General features: G+C 37.2%; 1 protein-coding gene across 1 annotated transcript in view; it reads right to left on the bottom strand.

The window, feature by feature from the left end:
* Nucleotides 1-1,630: 1,630 nt before the first annotated feature.
* Nucleotides 1,631-18,450, bottom strand: part of PDCD6IP (programmed cell death 6 interacting protein) — a 61,030-nt gene continuing 44,210 nt past the window's right edge. Inside the window, exons 13-18 of the mRNA XM_079932794.1 lie at nt 16,135-16,383; nt 15,634-15,768; nt 14,354-14,448; nt 7,431-7,554; nt 6,109-6,305; nt 1,631-5,209 (exon numbers count right to left, since the gene is read on the bottom strand). Coding sequence (XP_079788920.1) covers nt 5,035-5,209; nt 6,109-6,305; nt 7,431-7,554; nt 14,354-14,448; nt 15,634-15,768; nt 16,135-16,383 — 975 coding nt within the window. The 3' untranslated portion in view covers nt 1,631-5,034. The remainder of the gene's footprint in view (nt 5,210-6,108; nt 6,306-7,430; nt 7,555-14,353; nt 14,449-15,633; nt 15,769-16,134; nt 16,384-18,450) is intronic.

The following is an 18,450-nucleotide window of genomic DNA, read 5'->3' as shown; positions in this document are numbered from 1 at the left end:
ACAAACCTGAGCACAAAACAGTTTTATTCATAATCGCCAAAAACTAGAAGCAACCAAGCTGACATTCCAAAAGTCATAATATAAGAAAATAATACATTAACAATATAAGTCTAAACCCTGTTTACAAAAATATATATAAAAAAGACAAGATTTAGCTGAGGATGGGAGGGAAGAAAATAAGAGTATTAGTGTTCCAAATAACTAGAAAAAAAGAAAACATAATCCAAGCAATGAAACACAGGAAAAGGAAATAGGACAAAAATATTCCAAACAGACAAAATGTCCAAAGATTATATGATTATAATTTTAACAAATTATTTTAAACTTTCCTATTAGATTACAAAACAAAAACAAAACGAAACAAAAAACACTAATGTATCCAGATATAAAAAACAGTGGAGATATTAATAATAATATATATTAAAAAGGATCACTTCATGTTCACAATAATTGGCTTGAATATGAATCACGTGGCTTCAAAATGTGTAGAGACTAGAAGAGTTACAAATACAGGAAAACTTAAAAAGAAACACAAAGGTTATAGACTTGAACATATCCACCTGTATCACTTGGTGTCACTAGTTGAAAAGGACGTAAGCAGCTTTTAAGCAAAAAGGAAGGTTATCAGGAGCCACAGAGCTGACACGAGCCAGGATCCCTTGCAGGCAGAGTACTAAGGCAAACAATGTGCCCCAGTTGAATTAACTACAAAGGCAAGACCGGTCAGTGGATGGGGACCCTGGTTAGCAGGGGCCAGCGGCTCTCTGGTACACAGGTTCTAGGCAAGCTCCTGTCTGCTCACAGGCAGTGCCCAGGCCAACCCCACCCACCCTGCGGTCATAAACTGAAACAGCCCCAGCAGCAGAGCTGCTCAAGTCACTGTCCTAGATTTAGGTTGCAGCTGAACTCCAGTTCATGGGAGGGTCCCTTAGTTCCCCATGTTCTCCCACCCCACATGCCTAGGTTCCCAAGCCCCTCCGTGAGAACTCTACTGTCCAACCCAGATGCCAGATAAGTGAAAACAAACAAAAAAGATTTAACTATACCCAATAGTTATGTATCTTAAATGTATATAATAGGGATTCAGACTATAGATTCATTCCTGGAGGTAGCTTGTTCAACTTCAACACACTTCAAAGACATACAAAGCCAACACATTCTCTGATAAATTGTGTATCCTGAGCTACATATGAGAACAGCTGCATCTGACCTTAAAACATGGGAGAAGTAGGAAGAAAAGAAGAAAATATAAATGTTTTAAAAGACGAACACATTTCACCATCCCCCTTTCCCTGGTCAATTGACTGTGGTAATCTCGCCAAATATTTCCAAAATTTAACCCAAAAATGGCACCTGAAGAAGAGATTACTCATCTGAAAGATCTGGGTCAAATCGTAAGTGATGAAAATCATGGTCCATCCATGATCAATTACAGGGTTGACAGCTGTAAGAAAACATTTAAACAACACCGTCTTCTTGTCTCATGCAGTTAGTCAAAGTGGGTATTTTTTTATTTCCCAACCCACTGTTTGTCAAAGAAATTAGAGAAATATAAAAGCTGAAGCATAAACACTTTAAATAAGAATTCATACTACAAGGAAGTAAGAATCTTTCAACTTTTATTTCTAGGATACATTTCATCCGGAACCTTTTGTTTTCTTTACAATTTCCCCCTAAGAGAAATGAATACAATAAAAATATCATCCAACTACCAGCAATGTTTGTAAGCAGAAAAGAATCTAAAATCTCTGGTGTGATAATATAGGATTTCTTAAAAAATATAAACTTCATACCAGAAATAAAGCCTGAATATTCTCTTTTTCTCTAAAAATATAATTTTTCCTTCTTTGCTCTTCCATGTAAATCTTATAATCAACCATTTAGTTCTAAAGTCTATTTTTAAACTAGTAATGATAATGCTATAGCACTGTTTTTCTCCTACTTTGTATCCTGTTCTGTACTGTGAATCAACTAATAATTACAGAAGTGTAAAAAAAAAAAAAACAACAAAAATAGATGCTGCTAGGTTGTAGCAAGATTTTCCAAGGTATCCTGATCATCCAAAAAAAAAAAAAAAATTCCCCATCAGCAAACTGAAGTCTACTTAACAAATTGCATTTTGCCATGTTTATGAAATTAGAAAATGTGTAGAAAAAAGCACTTTTGCAAACTGTAAAGCTCTAATGGAAAATATCTTTTTAATCTTTTTTGATTAGATAGGCTGCTGACTGGTACAGAAAACCAGGGACAGAGGCTCTGTGAAAACTTTTTTTTTTGGTAACTACTTCAATTTGGGGAGAGATTATAAATTGCAAAGAAGTTGGATGCACAGATCTCACAAAGATTGACTGGTTTGCAGTGACATATGACTATTTTTCTTAAATGTAAATAAAGACCAAGAGGCACAGGAGTAGACCAATACTTTACACCAGACTGAGAAGTCAAGCCATCTGTCTCCAACTAGGAATAAGAAATAAGTTAGTTTTTTCCCCACTTCAGACCAGCTCCTTTATGCAGAGCTTCATTACTTATAGTCCATTTTAAAATAGTATTCCAAAGCCTGACATAAATAAATAAAACAAATAGTGTCCTTTCTTTAGTTTAGGAAGATAATCAAAAAGCCTAATTATAAACATAGGTACAACATACCTGAACCAGAGTGATAACTCTCCTACCTCTAAATAAAAAGCATTATCCACAACAACTTTTTAGGGTATTTTGTGGAATACAGGAAGTTAAGCAAAGGATAAAAAAGTTTGGTAACAAAAATAATCCCAGTGAGGGCTTGCTTCTTCTTTGCTAGAATGCAAAACGGACATAAGAGAAACTTCTTTCCATGAGCCACCTTAATGAAACTAGAGTCCTATGAAGACACACCCAGCAATGAAGGGCTGCAGAAATTTGATCATCTGTACCTAAGACACTAGGTGACCAAAGGAAAGCATCCTCAATCATCTAAAGGATGAGTGAACCAACAAGAGGGAATAGGCCTGGGTTTGCTAACAGAGCTGAACGAGCTGGGTATGCTGAGGAGGCTGCCACGAGGGGCTGTGGAGCCTCCTTCCCTAAAGTTTCTGAACCACCTTCCTGAGCCCTCTGAGAGAACAGAGGAGGCCTAGTCTAGCACAGGGAATGGGCTAAATGGCCTTGTAACTTCTCTGGTGGCCCTCCAATGCACTTACTCTTTTCTTTAGTGCCTTCTTTCCCCAAGAGAATATTCAGGCCAATTTTGTTTTGTTTTGTTTTGTTTTTGCATTAGTGAGAATTATAAACTAGCAATTTGGAATACCCCTAATCTCACTGAGTATCTTACGATAGAAATGATAACTTGAGTAATAATAAGAAGGAACTTAAATGCCATTTACACAAGTCAAACGAGCCCATGTCATATTCTGATGATTCCACATTAACAAAACTTAGCTATGATATGTAAAAAACTATTTTTGCCAAGGTTTTAACTACTGAACTTTAAACCAATTTCAGTATTCCATGTAAAGGTCATTTATGTTGAAGTAACATGCCTTCATGTTTTCTACATACAACAACAAAGATTTTTAAAGATATACATATATTTTAAACCAATTCACTCCCTTTACAATCACACCTTCAGTCCCACATTTAAAATATAAACCCAAACTGTCAAATGAAAACAACAGTGGACCAACTGATAGTATCATTTAAATGAAACAGTAATTCAAGAGAAGGTTAACATTAAAACTTAGAAAATAAACAGATTCATTGGACATCTACTCATATGCCTGGTATGTTCTGAAATGAACCTCACACAGAACAGACCCCACTGGGATATGAGACAACTCATTCCTTTCTCGCTTTCTCATTCCATGAGGCATGTTTATGCACTCCACTAGGCAAGTCTCACTGAGGTTTATACAGTGATTAGTTTATCCTAACAGCGGAGACTAATATTAAATACACAGCCTATTCCAGAATTGGCATATGCTCCCAACAACTGTTTTGTGCACTCCCTGAATTATAAAATAGTCCAATCTTTTAGGAGCATAAAAATGAAAGGGCTTAGATCTATTCATATACATTGTGCATTAAATGTTAGTAGGTTAAGACAGTAAGGTGAAAAAAAGGAACGGAAGGGTACAGTAAATTTTCTTTAAACAATTCCATTACATTAGACAGCATTGTTAATGACATGTATTTATTTTAACCAGATTATGAAAAAAAGAAAAAAAATTATTACCAGAATTTGTATCAATTTCTTGGAGAAGCTCATAATAAAACATTAAATATACATATTTACTTGTATATTTATTTGAAGAATCTTTGGTAGCAATTGTGTTTCTTCCACATTATAGGATTTTTCAAAATAAATGTCAAAATTAATTTACTAACCAGCATATGAAGGATAAATTATGGTTATTATTCTTTTGGTTTTCCTATAAAATGTACTTGAACCTATTAACCTGCATTAATCATGCACTTAACTCATGATCTGTTTAACTTGTGTACACATAAAATGAGAGACTAATACCAGAAAGAAATTAGACAGGAATGAGAATCAATGACAAAACATAACAATGACAACTGTTCTTAAGGAATTTATTTTTAAATTATAAGATTTACAATGTTTTGATTATGCAAAATAGCATAATGAAAATTAAACCAAAAGAGAAAGATAACTTAGTTTTCTTGAGTATCAGTACTGAAACCATCATTGTAAGCCTCTGATGTTCCCATCATGTCTTATGTAGAACCAAGTATAATAATTTCAAACGTTTCACTTGTGGATTTAATTTCTCATTTTCAACTTTTATGAACTGTAATGTAATTTATTTCAAATCCTATTAAACTTAGTCTTTATACTGCAACAGCAGCAAATGGCCCATGTGCAATCAAATGTGGAACTGGGGCACAGCTTCTAGCCGCAGACAGAAATTACACACTGCACTCAGTACATCAGAGTACGTTATATTAACCAGAGCGTAGGGTTTAGTACACTTATTGCAGGGTTGGTATTTCTTTCCCTCTGAGCTGAACCAGCTGATCTTCTGAGCTGACACACTACTGCTGTGGATAGTAAGGCTGCTGTGGGGGCTGAGGGAAGGGGTATGAAGGCTGCTGGGGTCCCGGGTACGGAGCCTGTCCAGGGCTCTGGTGATACACTGGCGGATATGGCATATTATACTGGCCGTACGCGTAAGGATTATAGCCCATGGGCATGGGCATTTGGCAATACCTGATGGGAAGAAGAACACAAGAAAGCTGGATTGGTAAATCAAACACTAGAAAATGAAACATACAATAATTATTCTAAAATGAAGTTTTTTCAAGAAAGCCATTCAATGGCGAGAAAAAACAGCTGTTTCAAGGTACTTGCTAGAGAAAAGTGTTCTATCCTGTTATTAATTGAAATGCAAGAAAAAAGTGTTGAATGCTACCCAAAAAATAAGATTGTTGAAGGAAATAAGACTAAATATTCAACTATGAACAAGGAATAAAAACGGAAGCCCTTAAATCTAATGTGGCAATCTAAGTACACTTCTGTTTCACAAGATTCAATGTTCACTGTAAGGCTCATAAATTTACTATTTACAAAGTTTTAACGTTTGGAAGATACAATGTACTTTACTAAGTTTGGAAGACATTTTAAAAGATAGTTAAATGTCTGGATTTTTAAGACTAAAAAAACTATCACAAAGGCAGCTGATCTTTAAGAAAACACATGCCATAATTAGACAGATTTCTATTTAAGAGTTGATCAGAATGCCAAGACATCAAAGTACAGGTATGTAAAGAAGGCTTTATCAACCTTGCTATGCTAAGCTCAGAAAAGGCACCTACCTGTTTGTCACCTAAATAAAGAAGACCAAGGAAACATTCTGAATTCCATACAGAAGAGATATATTTAATATAAACCCAGTATGTAAAAACTAAAATTAAATAAGCCTGGGAAATGGCTATTCAACGACTCAAAAAAAGTGACTATAACTTACTTTTATTTCTACATGAGCTGACAATGTAGCTTACTCATTCATGACACCTCCATTCAGAGAAGGGGTGAGCTTGTTTTTAAAAGACTAACCAGAGCTAGAAACATTAGCCAATTCATTGGGATATACAAAGTTTCAGCCTTACCCGGGATACCCTGGATAGGTGGGGTATGGAGGTCCCTGGGCCTGCAGAGGGGGAGCTGAACCAGGAGTCTGTGATGGAGCTGGTGCAGTGGTCCCAGTGCTCGCTGGAGCTGGAGCTGGAGCTGGAGCAGTAGCAGGAGTTCGATTTGCTGGAAGCACAGGAGGTGGAGGCCTGGCTGGGGGCTGGGGCTTAGTAGGCTGTAAGAAAAAGTCAGCACTGACAAAATGTGTCAGGTTTCTGTCAAACTGCTATCAATCAAAATAAAAGGGCATATGAGAAACTCTAGAATCCAACCAAACATATTTCTAATTCCCATTCTTAAATGTGGGCTTATTACTCCAGAAATGTACTGTAGCTGAAAAGTAATTCTCCAATTTGTGGATACTCCATAGCCACTGCTCTTTCCCTGATGCCTAATATTTAATCATTTACTGTTCACTACTGCTCCCATCAATGGTTAGACATTTGAGGTGGGAGGAAGGAGCAGGTCAGGTACCGTTTATTCCTGTTATCTCTTCCTGGCCCCATGAATTTTCATATGAAAATTTTTAAACACCAGAAAACTTAAAAGACTACTATTATAAACAATCACGTTTACCAATTAAATTAATTATTAACATTTGGCCATCTTTGCTTTATCTATATCCATATATTTATCTATCTATATATTTGCAGAACCATTTGAAAGTTAAGTTGCAAACTTCAGGACACCAGCCCGAAAGACTTCAGCATACCAGTCCTATTATTCTCCTACATAATCACAATACCATTTCACCTGAGAAAATTAATAATTATTTCCTAACATCATTGAGTATCCACTCCACATTCAAGTTTCCCTATTTATCACAAAATCTCTTCTAGGCGTTTTTATGAACCAAGATCCAGCTGAGGTTCATGTATTGCATTTGATTATTATGAATCGTTCCTCTCTTTTAATCTAGAATATGCCCCCTGTCTATTTTTTTCTATGACATTTGCTTTTAGAAAAGACCAAACTAGGTGTCTCACAGAATGTTCCAGTTCTAGACTGTCCAACTGTTCCTAACAGCACAATTTAATTTCTTGTTTTATCACTGTATTTGCTATAAACTGAAAGTTGATTCTAAAGACTTCATTAGATTTAGTTAAACATTTTTAGGCAAGAATCCATGAGTGATGCTGTATTCTTTATACTGCAAAACATCAGAAAGTTGAGGTTGGTCACCTGATCAAAGTGGTGACCACCAGACCTCTACAATGTAAAGTCTGTGTTATCCTTTACAGCAAGCAAGCTGTCAAGAACACGTAAAACTTGCATTTTAAAAATGTGGTTGCTTACTGACCGGCATGGTTCTCGGCGCTGGAGTTGGAGGCATTGGCGTGTGTCCCCCTGCGGGAGAGGACTGATACGCAGGTGTAGGAATTGAAGGAGCACTAGGTTCTCTGGCAATGCTTTGTTGCAAGTCCCTTATTAAAGACAGAAGTGTTAGAAATTAACACAATTTTGAAAACCAACACATACAAAATACCAGATCTTTTTCTTACCTTCTTTTCTTCATGTATGAAACACAGAAAATATACTCAAAACAATGATGGTATTTTAAAATATACTACATTTCTGTTCTTGACTAGAACTAACTGAAATCTTCTTTCTTCCTACTATTGAATAAAATAAAGTTAGTTCTTATTCTGTTTCTGAAGACCAGGGAAAAAGGTAAACTTTTTCAGAGATCATAGTTAGAGCCAGACTAAGGAACATGTCAAACTGAGCAAGTGAGCCTAAGAAACTGCCCTCTCTCTAACAGGAGGTCATCCCCTAGATGAGAAACTCGTAACATAATAATCTAATAATTATCAGAAAACTACAACTGTACATAGTTACCTAGCTAATATTTTAATCGCTGTATTGTATCAGTGTTTACAAAAAACAACAACCTATTCGAAACCACTGAGCAAATTTCTTGATGAAAACTTTAAAACCATTGTGCAAATTTCTTGATGAAAGCTTTCTGAAAGATATTCGAAATGTGGCACCGAGATAGTTTATGTTAAAAGATACCTCATAATCTATTATTAAGGTAAATTCATTAAACATAGAGGTTGAAAGGACTATTAAAATACAGTATTAAAAATTTTGTTAATATTTTAAAGTCTCCTCTAACAGTAAATTGGAATCTCACTAAACAAAACCCTAAAGTAAAATACACTCTATGAAATACTTGGTATTGATCAACTTCTCACTGTGCTGATTCACAAGCACAGAGCAGTAAACATGACGTGTCCTGAAATGTCTGCAACAGGACCTACTGTCTTGATGTAACAATTAACAGCAACTCCAAGTCCCCCAGACCACACTTTCACTGTCAAAAACAATCCCAGTTGTAAGATAAATTAGACACTCCACATAGAAAGAAAACTTACACACATTCATCAAGAAATCAAAACTACTTCATAATGTTTGTAAATTTGTAATAAATGCTTACAATATAAACTGTAAGTTTTTAGTCAATATTAAAATTTGAAAAAGGTCAAACTTTGAAACATCTAATATATATGTGTGTATATATATAACTCACATATAATAAATATAACAATTATATTTAATATTTTACTTATTTATTATAATTATCTTCACAACTATTTAATTAGATTTTGAATACATTTAATCATAAACACAGTATCTAGCCTGTATAATTATAATATATTATAAAGCACATAAGACATAATATTTTTTCCTTTGATAGACTCCAGAGATGGTTGCAGTAAATAACACATTTATAGGACAAATGAGAATTTCCTAGCCACTTACTAATTATATAAATCAAAGCTATTAAATCACAGAGCCATTTCTGTTTGTTTCACAAACTGGGCTTCTCTGCAAGATTGAGTCTGAACAAAGGGTTCTATGGCTAAAAAAAAAAAGGCCAGGGGTACAGATAAAATGTCAAAAATAAAGTTAGACTAGTTGGTGGTACTATAAAAAACATGAAATCCCTATAATTATTTAGATTAATTTAATATAATTTTCTGAAAAGGTAATATATTCACTTGATTCAAAAACTAAAAAGTGACAGGCCACTCGCTATCTACAAATTCTCATTCCACCATTCACTACCACAAACAGACAGCCACTATTTTTTATTTCTTATGAACCTGACCAGAGCTTCCTTATCAGAAATAAACCAATTCAAATGTGTTGGGTTTTTTTTGTGGTACGCAGGCCTCTCACTGTTGTGGCCTCTCCCGTTGCGGAGCACAGGCTCCGGACGCGCAGGCTCCGGATGTGCAGGCTCAGCGGCCATGGCTCATGGGCCCAGCCGCTCTGCGGCATGTGGGATCTTCCCAGACTGGGGCATGAACCCGCGTCCCCTGCATCGGCAGGCGGACTCTCAACCACTGCGTCACCAGGGAAGCCCTGTATTTTTATCTTCTCCGTTTTTACATAAGAAGCATACTTTACACTGTCTGTAACCTTATTTTTTTTTTTACCATTAATTATCTCAGAGATTTTTCTACATGGGTAAATAGAAAACATTCTTTTTTTTTCTTTTTAAATAGCTGCATAGTATTTCACTGCACAGATGTAGCTTTATTTCACCAGCCCAACCAGGGATCGAACTCGTGCCCCCTGCAGTGGAAGCGCGGAGTCTTAACCACTGGACCACCAGGGAAATCCCTGAAAAATGTTATTTCAGAGTAATTTTAATTCATATTTATTTTATATTGAGCGAAGGTAGGTATTTTTTCATATGCTTAAGAACCACTCATATTTCATCTGCAGAATTTCTGTTCACATCCTTTCCCAATTTTTCTACTGAGTTTTTTCCTCCTCATTAGTATCTAGGAGTTCTTTATAAATTACGTATATTTGCCTTTTGCCCATGAATAAGTTTCAAATATTTTCCCCCAGTTTATTACATTTTGACTCTTATCATGTTATGATGAACTTTTTTTTTTATGGCTTCTGGGTTTGAAGTCACAATTACAAAGACCCTTCCTATTTCAGCTTTACTAAGAAATTCTCTCATATTCTCTCTTCATTTCATTTTATACATTTCAATTATGATCCTTTTGGAACTTATTCTGAGGTAAAAATAACTTGTTTTCTAAATGGCTAAGCACATGTTTCTAACTTCTTCTTACTGATTTAGGATTTTTTCTTTCACTAAATTCACATATGTATTTGAATCTACTCCTATCTTCTATTCTGTCTTTGGTCTAATCACGTGCCAGTATCACTGTGTTTTAGAGACACTATTACATATTTTAGTATCTGGCAAATTAGTTTCCCCTTACTGTTGTTATTATTCAGTTTTCCTGGCTAATCTTGTTTAACTGTTTTTCTACTTGAGCTTTAGGATCAACTTGTCTAGTTTTACATGAAAATCTGTTGATTCCTTTTTTAATCAAAGTTATGTTGAGGGACTTCCCTGGTGGTCCAGTGGTAAAGAATCCGCCTTCCAATGCAGGGGAGGCGGGTTTGATCCCCGGTCAGGGAACTAACATTCCACATGCCACGGGGCAACTAAGCCCGCGCGCCACAACTACTGAGCTTGCGTGCCTCAACAAGAGAGCCTGCATGCCGCAAACTACAGAGCCCATGTGCCACAACGACAGAGCCCACGTGTCCTGGAGCCCCCACACCACAACTACAGAGCCCATGTGCCCTAGAGCCTGAGCACCACAACTAGAGAGAAGCCCAAGTACTGCAACAAAGAGACCACGTGCTGCAACGAAAGATCCCGCATGCCGCAACTAAGACCTGATGCAGCCAAAACAGTTAAAAAGAAAATAAATAAATGAATATTTTAAAAAATTATGTTGAGGGCTTCCCTGGTGGCGCAGTGGTTGAGAATCCGCCTGCCGATGCAGGGGACATGGGTTCATGCCCCGGTCCGGGAGGATCCCACATGCTGCGGAGCGGCTGGGCCCGTCAGCCATGGCCGCTGAGCCTGCGCGTCCGGAGCCTGTGCTCCGCAGTGGGGGAGGCCACAACAGTGAGAGGCCCGCATACCACAAAAAAAAAAAAAAAAAATTATGTTGAATACATAAGTTTCTTTAGAACTGACATCTTCATGAAGCTGTCTCATCCTATCTAAGGACATGATACGTCTTTCAGCTTGCTCAAGTCCTCTTTTGTGTCCTTGAATAGTGTTTCAAAGTTTTCTTCATACCGGTCTAATAAATGACAAATTTATTCCTATGTATTTTATCTTCCTTATTGCTATTTTAAGTGAAGTCTTTTCCTCCATTATATCTTCTATGTGTTTATTTGTATGAAGGCTATTGATTTATTTTTAAATATTTATTTATTTATTTATTTGGCTGCACTGTGGGACCTTTCTTTAGTTGCTGCATGTGGGATTCAGCTCCCTGACCAGGGATCGAACCCAGGCCCCCTGCATTGCAAGTGCGGAGTCTTAGTCACTGGACCACCAGGGAAGTCCCAAGGCTATTGATTTCTACAAATTATTTTTATAATCACCTATCTTCAGTAACAATTCCTTTATTATTTGCAGTTTGAGGGTTGATTCTTTTGGGTTTTCAAGATGTGTAATCATAAAGTCTGTAAGTAGTGATCATTTTACCTCCTCCTTTCCAATTTTTCTATCTCTAATTTCTTTTTCTTTTCTAGTGGTGTAGTCTGGTACTGCCAATATAGTATTAAATAATAGCATTGATAATGGGCATTTGTCTTTTGGGGAAATGTTTATAGCATTTCTCCATTAACCATGAAGCTGAGTTTTGTGCAGATATAAACAGATAAATAGATCTACTGTATATATACACACATACACATATATTTTCATGTTAAGGAAGTCAATTAATTCCTATTTTGAGTACCAGAATAGTTATTTTCTCATGCTTTTTCCTCATCTATGAAGAGAATCTTTTTCTCCTTAGATGTAAAAATACTGGATCAATCACTGCATTACTGGAATAACCACCCACTCCCCCTTGGTCATGCTTCTTTATTAATATACTGAAGAATATCAATGGCAAGTATTTTATTTAGAAATTTCGCATCCCTATTCATAAATGAAACTGGTCTGAAGACTTCTGTTTTAATCTTTGTCAGATTCACTTATCAGTAAAACTAACTTGGAGGGTTTTTTTTTAAACCTCTAGAACCATTTAAAAAGCATTCTAGGGCTTCCCTGGTGGCGCAGTGGTTAAGAATCCGCCTGCCAATGCAGGGGACACGGGTTCAAGCCCTGGTCCGGGAAGATCCCACATGCCGCGGGGCAGCTAAGCCCGTGAGCCACAACTACTGAGCCCACACACCACAACTACTGAAGCCCGCGTGCCTAGAGCCTGTGCTCCGCAACAAGAGAAGCCACCACAACGAGAAGCCCGCATGCAGCAACAAAGACCCAATGCAACCAAAAATAAATTAATTAAAAAAAAAAATCTAATTATTTGCTTTTTAAAGGTTTAGTAGAAAAACTGAAAACAACTGGCCCTGCTCTTTCTTGGGGGGTGGAAGAAAGTAGCTCTTAACTTCGTCCACTTCTTCAATGGGAAACTGTTTAAACATGGACAGAGACAAGAATAATGGTCAGGTCATCTGAAGGGCTCAAGAAAGGCTCATGAGTATAATAGTCTCTGGGTCCTTTACATTCATTACTAATTGAGCACATGGCTCTGTATACACCTGAAGGACAGGTTGACTGGATATAAAATCTTTGCCTCACATTTGCTTCGAGTTCCAACAAGCAATCATTCCACTCTCTTCTAGCATGCAGTGCTGCCAGCCTGAATTTTTTTCACCTTTTTATAAACTTACCTGATCTTTTTGCCTGACTGCCTTAATAGGATCCTACCATTATCTTTTAAGACTAATAATTTATATGCTGGGGTGTTGACAGTTCTTGTTCATTTCTCCTGACCGTATTATATACCCTTTCAACAAGCCTTATTTTAGGAAAATGTTCTTGAGTAATATCATTAAATATTTGTTCTGTTCACTGTTTTGGTTTTTATTCTTTGAAGGGAATTCAATTTTACATATATTGGATCTCCTCTGCCCACTTTCTCTAATCCTTTTTAATCCTTTCCTTACTCTGGTTTCATTTTCTTTGATTTCTTCTTTTCTACTTTGTGCTCCTGTGTTTTCTTCATCGTCTATCCTCCGTTTTGCTCCTTCCCATTTCATCTTATACGTGTGATGGCTTTGTTCTTCTCTTCCACTTGTTTCCTGAATCCCGACACCTCACGTTTTAGTGCCTCCTGTTTTCTTACCATTTTCCTTGAGTTCTGGCACTTGTTTGTGGTGATCCTTAATGATTGTTTCCTAGCCTTTTTTTTTTTTTAATTCATGGTAAATTTTTTATCTGTTCTGTGACGACATTATTCTGGTGAATGTTCTTCATCTATTAAGTTTAGTAAAATTTTGTTCTGTTTCTCACCTCAATGAATATAGTATATTTGTATCGATGCTGTGTCAACTCTCTATTCATTACTCCACATGGAATGAGTCCTATGTTACTCGCCCAGCTTTCCCAGTAGGCCCCTGCAGAAAGTGACTTTGCTGACATTTTCTGAGCTATAAACCCTCTCTCCCTCATGTTCTATGCCTCTAGCTTCATGTAAGGAATCTATTTGCCACTTCAAAGTAAACTGCTTATGTTTATTGGCATTTCCTAAGATCTGTTACCCTGAGCTATTCTATCACTTCTGTGACATCACTGTTCTTCCTACATCTAGAGTTTCCACTCCTTTTCACCCTTTTGTTCTCAGATCATGCAGTTGTTTCCTTGCTGCTTTGTAAAACACCATGGAGGGGACTTCCCTGGTGGTGCAGTGGTTAAGAATCCACCTGCCAATGCAGGGGACACGGGTTTGATCCCTGATCCAGGAAGATCCCATATGCCACGGAGCAACTAAGCCCGTGCACCACAACTACTGAGCCTGCGCTCTAGAGCCTGCAAGCCACAACTACTGAGTCCACACGCCACAACTACTTAAGCCCACATGCCAAGAACCCATGCTCCACAACAAGAGAAGCCACCCCTCGCCACAACTAGAAAAAGCCCGCGTGCGGCAACAAAGACCCAACACAGCCAAGAATAAAAAATAAATAAATATATAAAAAAGCAAATAAACAAACAAACACCATGGAGGAAAGGAAAGAAACTGCCAACTCACACTGCCAACTCACCACAAAAGTCTCCACATATGATTTTTTTAAAAGAGGTAGCAAGAATATTTTTTTTTTAAAGAAAAATACTTCAAAAGTACAATTTAATACACAAAATAAACTTACTTTAAGAGTTCATCCCTCTCTGTCTTCCGTGCAAACACTATATCACTGCATTTGTTCTGGAACCTGATGAGTATTTCAGTCAGCTCATTGTAAAACTACAAGTAAAGAACAAACACAAGTGATAAACCGGAACAATTTTTAATCTAAGAGGAACACAATCTAAAGCTCCTTTGTCAATAACAGTTAAAGCTAAAGAGCTAAAATCCTATGCATGAGAGACAGTCATACCACTTAAGTCCAGTAACTTAATATTAAATATGACCTAAGATTCCCTAAGAAAATAAAAATAATAAAATCATCGTTAGAAAGCACTGCCACCAAAAATTAAGTGGCAACAAGTTAAAAGTTTCATGATCATAAACAAGTTCCCAATTCCTAGAGAAAAGTCAACTTCTTAATAAACACTCTAAACCTATTTAAGTGGAAGTATTAGATCTGCACATTCACTTCAGAAGTGCAGGCATCATTTCAGAAACCCTCAGAAGAATTTGCAAAGGCACTCTGGTGAGTTTTCTCAGCTTATCTATTTCAACAAAGCATTTCAAACCGAATTAAAATGGCATTTTACTATCCTCTCTCTTTGGAAGGCTTTGGCAGTATTTCTATGCTCTCTTCAGAGGGTTTTACATTATATCTACCGTATTTGCATCAAGATAACTTTATTAAGTGATCATTATGGAGTTAAAGGTACCAAAAGGAATTATGTATTTGAAAAACTTAAAAATCACTTGTTCCCTCAAAAGCAAAGTAATTGGTAAAAACAAATATAAGCATTTCCCTAAAATATCTAAAGGAAAGGCAAGAAAATACTTAAACATATTTAGTAAGCACTCTGAGTCATAAGCAGATCACAAATCTATCATAATCCACACCACCAGCACAGAATATAAAAGCCATACACACCCCCTTCCCCACCACATATCGGCTTTCACTACTACTCCTCTTCCCTCATAATTCACTCAGATTGGCCAACTTTCTACCCCCCAACAAAGTGTCACTGATCTTTTGACCTCTCTGTGCTAATCCCTGCTACCTGAAAGGAATGCCTACACATCCTCTTTCTGCCTGGTGAAATATAAAATTCATTCTGCAAAGTTCCCATGAAATACTCCCACCTTCATTAAGCTTTCTCCCATTTATACCAAAGCTCTCAGGAGCCAAAGTCATTAAAGCTACGAAATTCAAGACAGAATGATTTGGTCCAACTGGTAATACCAATTAACTTCCCAAACTCACATCCACACTGGTTAGTTAGCTCTTGTTTCTTTTGTGCTTCATACCTTTGTGCCCTCCTTCAAATTAGCTACAAGTTCAACAAAGTTGTCATACGCAGTGGCTAAATTCTTCAAAACTTCTTCTCTTAAATTAGCTTCATTGTTAGACTGTTTCATTTTTGAAAATTCCTGGTGTGAGACCTTATTAAAAGAAAGATTTATGCAGTTACACTTATTTATCAAGTTACTATAGCTCATAACATTTGTACTGATACTTCCCCAACTATGAAAATCATATATGATTTCCTGCAGCTATTACGAGGTATTTACCTAGTTATTACTAGATATTTACCTAATATATTCCTTTTGGAGTAACACAGTACTTTACAGCTTTCCTTAAGTAAAAAATACCACAAATTCAGTGGGCATGAAAATATAACCAATAACGTTTACAGATTTCTATTAATATGTAACATTTGCAAAAAACACAATCCTAATTGGATACAGATTTAGTCCAGGTTTATCCTTCCTGTAATTTTTTTTAATAAAAATCTTATTAAACTTTACCTGAATATTTTTAAGAAGTTCTTCTTGTTTCTTTAGAGATTCTTGGACTTTAGTTGTAAGACCCCCATAGATTCGATCCAGTTCAGTAACAGAAATAGCTTCTTCATTTATCACACCATCTTGAGCCAGAGCAGTCAAAAATTTGCTCGTCATGTCAAAATTCACTGATTTCAGGTCATTCTCCAGCCCCTCTCTTTCCTTCTTTACTTCATCAAGATTTGTCAGTAAGGATTTTAAGACATTTACAACCTAAACAATTTAAGAAACTTAGTTTAACTGCCCAAAAAACAGAAGCCAATTTCAAGAAAGGAATTATATACAAAGGTTCACCAGGGTCAGGGAGAGACGATCTCTCAGAGAGCCAAGTATAAATTGTACATCAGGTTTATTTAGATACAGACATTGCTGTACCTTTAGTGGATTCAGATTGCAATAGCAGCAGCAATAATGATAACAGATCTACTGAACATCTATTATGTGCCAGGCACTGTCCTAAACACTTTACAAATATAATTTAATGTATTCCTTACAATACCCTATAGGGTATATATTTATTACCTCTATTCCACAGATGGAGAAATTGCGTCCCAGAAAAATTAAGTTAACATGCCTAAGGTTACACAGCTACTAAAAGGAGCAGAGGTGAAATCTGAGACCTAAGCCTGCCTAACTCCAAACCAATCTCTTAACCTTGCTACACTACACTGCATCCTTGTCACGAGGTAGAGGAAAGTATATATATATATTTTTAAATATTTATTTAATTTTATTTATTTATTTATTATTTGGCTGCGTCGGGTCTTAGTTGCAGCATGTGGGATCTTCACTGCAGCACACAGGATTCTCTCTAGTTGTGGCGTGTGGGTTTTCTCTCTCTAGTTGTGGTAGGTGGGCTCCAGAGTGAGTGGGCTCTGTAGTTTGCAGCACACGGGCGCTCTAGTTGAAGCGCGCGGGCTTAGTTGCCCCGCAGCATGTGGGATCTTAGTTCCCTGACCAGGGATTGAACCCATGTCCTCTGCATTGGAAGGCGGATTCTTTACCACTGGACTACTAGGGAAGTCCCCACAAGGTATGTTTTTGTCAAGTAAAGAGATACCCTATTTTGCCGACCTAGCGAGACTGAGAGAGAGAGAGACATGGAGACAGAAACAGAGATACGGATATACACGGAGAGAGCACTCGAGAGAGACAGACAGACAGAAAGCTATAAGCTGTATGTTTCTTTTATATCCTGGGAGAGAAAGAGCGGGCGGGTTCTGTATCTCTCTTCGCATCATGAGTTCTGCCTCTTACTCGGTCCAGGCAGTCTCTAACACCCACGTGATTCATAAACACCCCGTTGTAGTAACAGTGTTAGAGTGTTCAAGCGCCCTCTAAGGCCACACATGAGCTGCCCCCTTTCACTCACATCTCTTCACACTTCTCCTAGGACCAGAAGGGAGAACAGCAACCCCAAGCCCTCTATTCTGCTTGCCCCAGGGATGCTTATAGAAAGAAAGTGGGGAAAGACAAAGGAAGAAGGGGCCGTCCATGAACCCCATCTACACCTCTGTCTGTCTTCTTACCAGCAGCACTTCCAGCTCCAAAGGATCTGCTCACCTACTGCCTGTTTCTAAGAAGCTCTGTCCGGCTCTTCAGTCCACGGCCTTAGTTAGCTCCCTGACAAGAGGGTCCAGAGCGACCTTCCCATGTGAAAACCAAAGCCCTGAGGAAAAGTCTCAAGTTTCTTCTACATTTTGGCCTCTGTTACCACCGTATCTCCTAAGTGTCCTTCCTATCTTAAATTCACTCTCTTAACATGCAGAGCAGTGCAAAGAAATGGTCTTAGAGGTCCAAGAAGCATCAAACCACAGACACTCTTAAAAGGAAGGAAGAGGAGAAAGAATCATACCTGGATGGACATGGCAAAGTCTATTAAAGGGATCTAGTAGAATTTGATATTAGACAAAGTGGAGCAAAGTCTTGCTTCCAAATGACTTCCAGGACATATTGTTAAATGAAAAAAGGTACAAAAGCGTTATGTATGGTATGTCGCATTTTGAGTGAGAAGGGAAATCAGAATATAAAGCTATACACACACATAATATATGATATGTATCTGTGTGCATATGTATTTTTCACAAAAATAAAAGCACTAAGCACAAACCAAAAACTAATGAATATTGTTACTTACATAGAGCAGATGGGAAGAAGGTAGAAAGAAAAGGGGTGAGATTTCTCTGCATGAACCTTTTGAATCATGAACATTCTTTTACACATCCAAAACACAAAATTAAATCAAATCGTGAATACAGAAACAAATGAAACTAGTTGTCT

This window comes from Stenella coeruleoalba (assembly GCF_951394435.1).
Source record: "Stenella coeruleoalba genome assembly, chromosome: 10".
Taxonomy (NCBI): Eukaryota; Metazoa; Chordata; class Mammalia; order Artiodactyla; family Delphinidae; genus Stenella; species Stenella coeruleoalba.
Note: the sequence above shows the minus strand (reverse complement) of the source record. Positions and strands in the feature narration are given on the sequence as shown.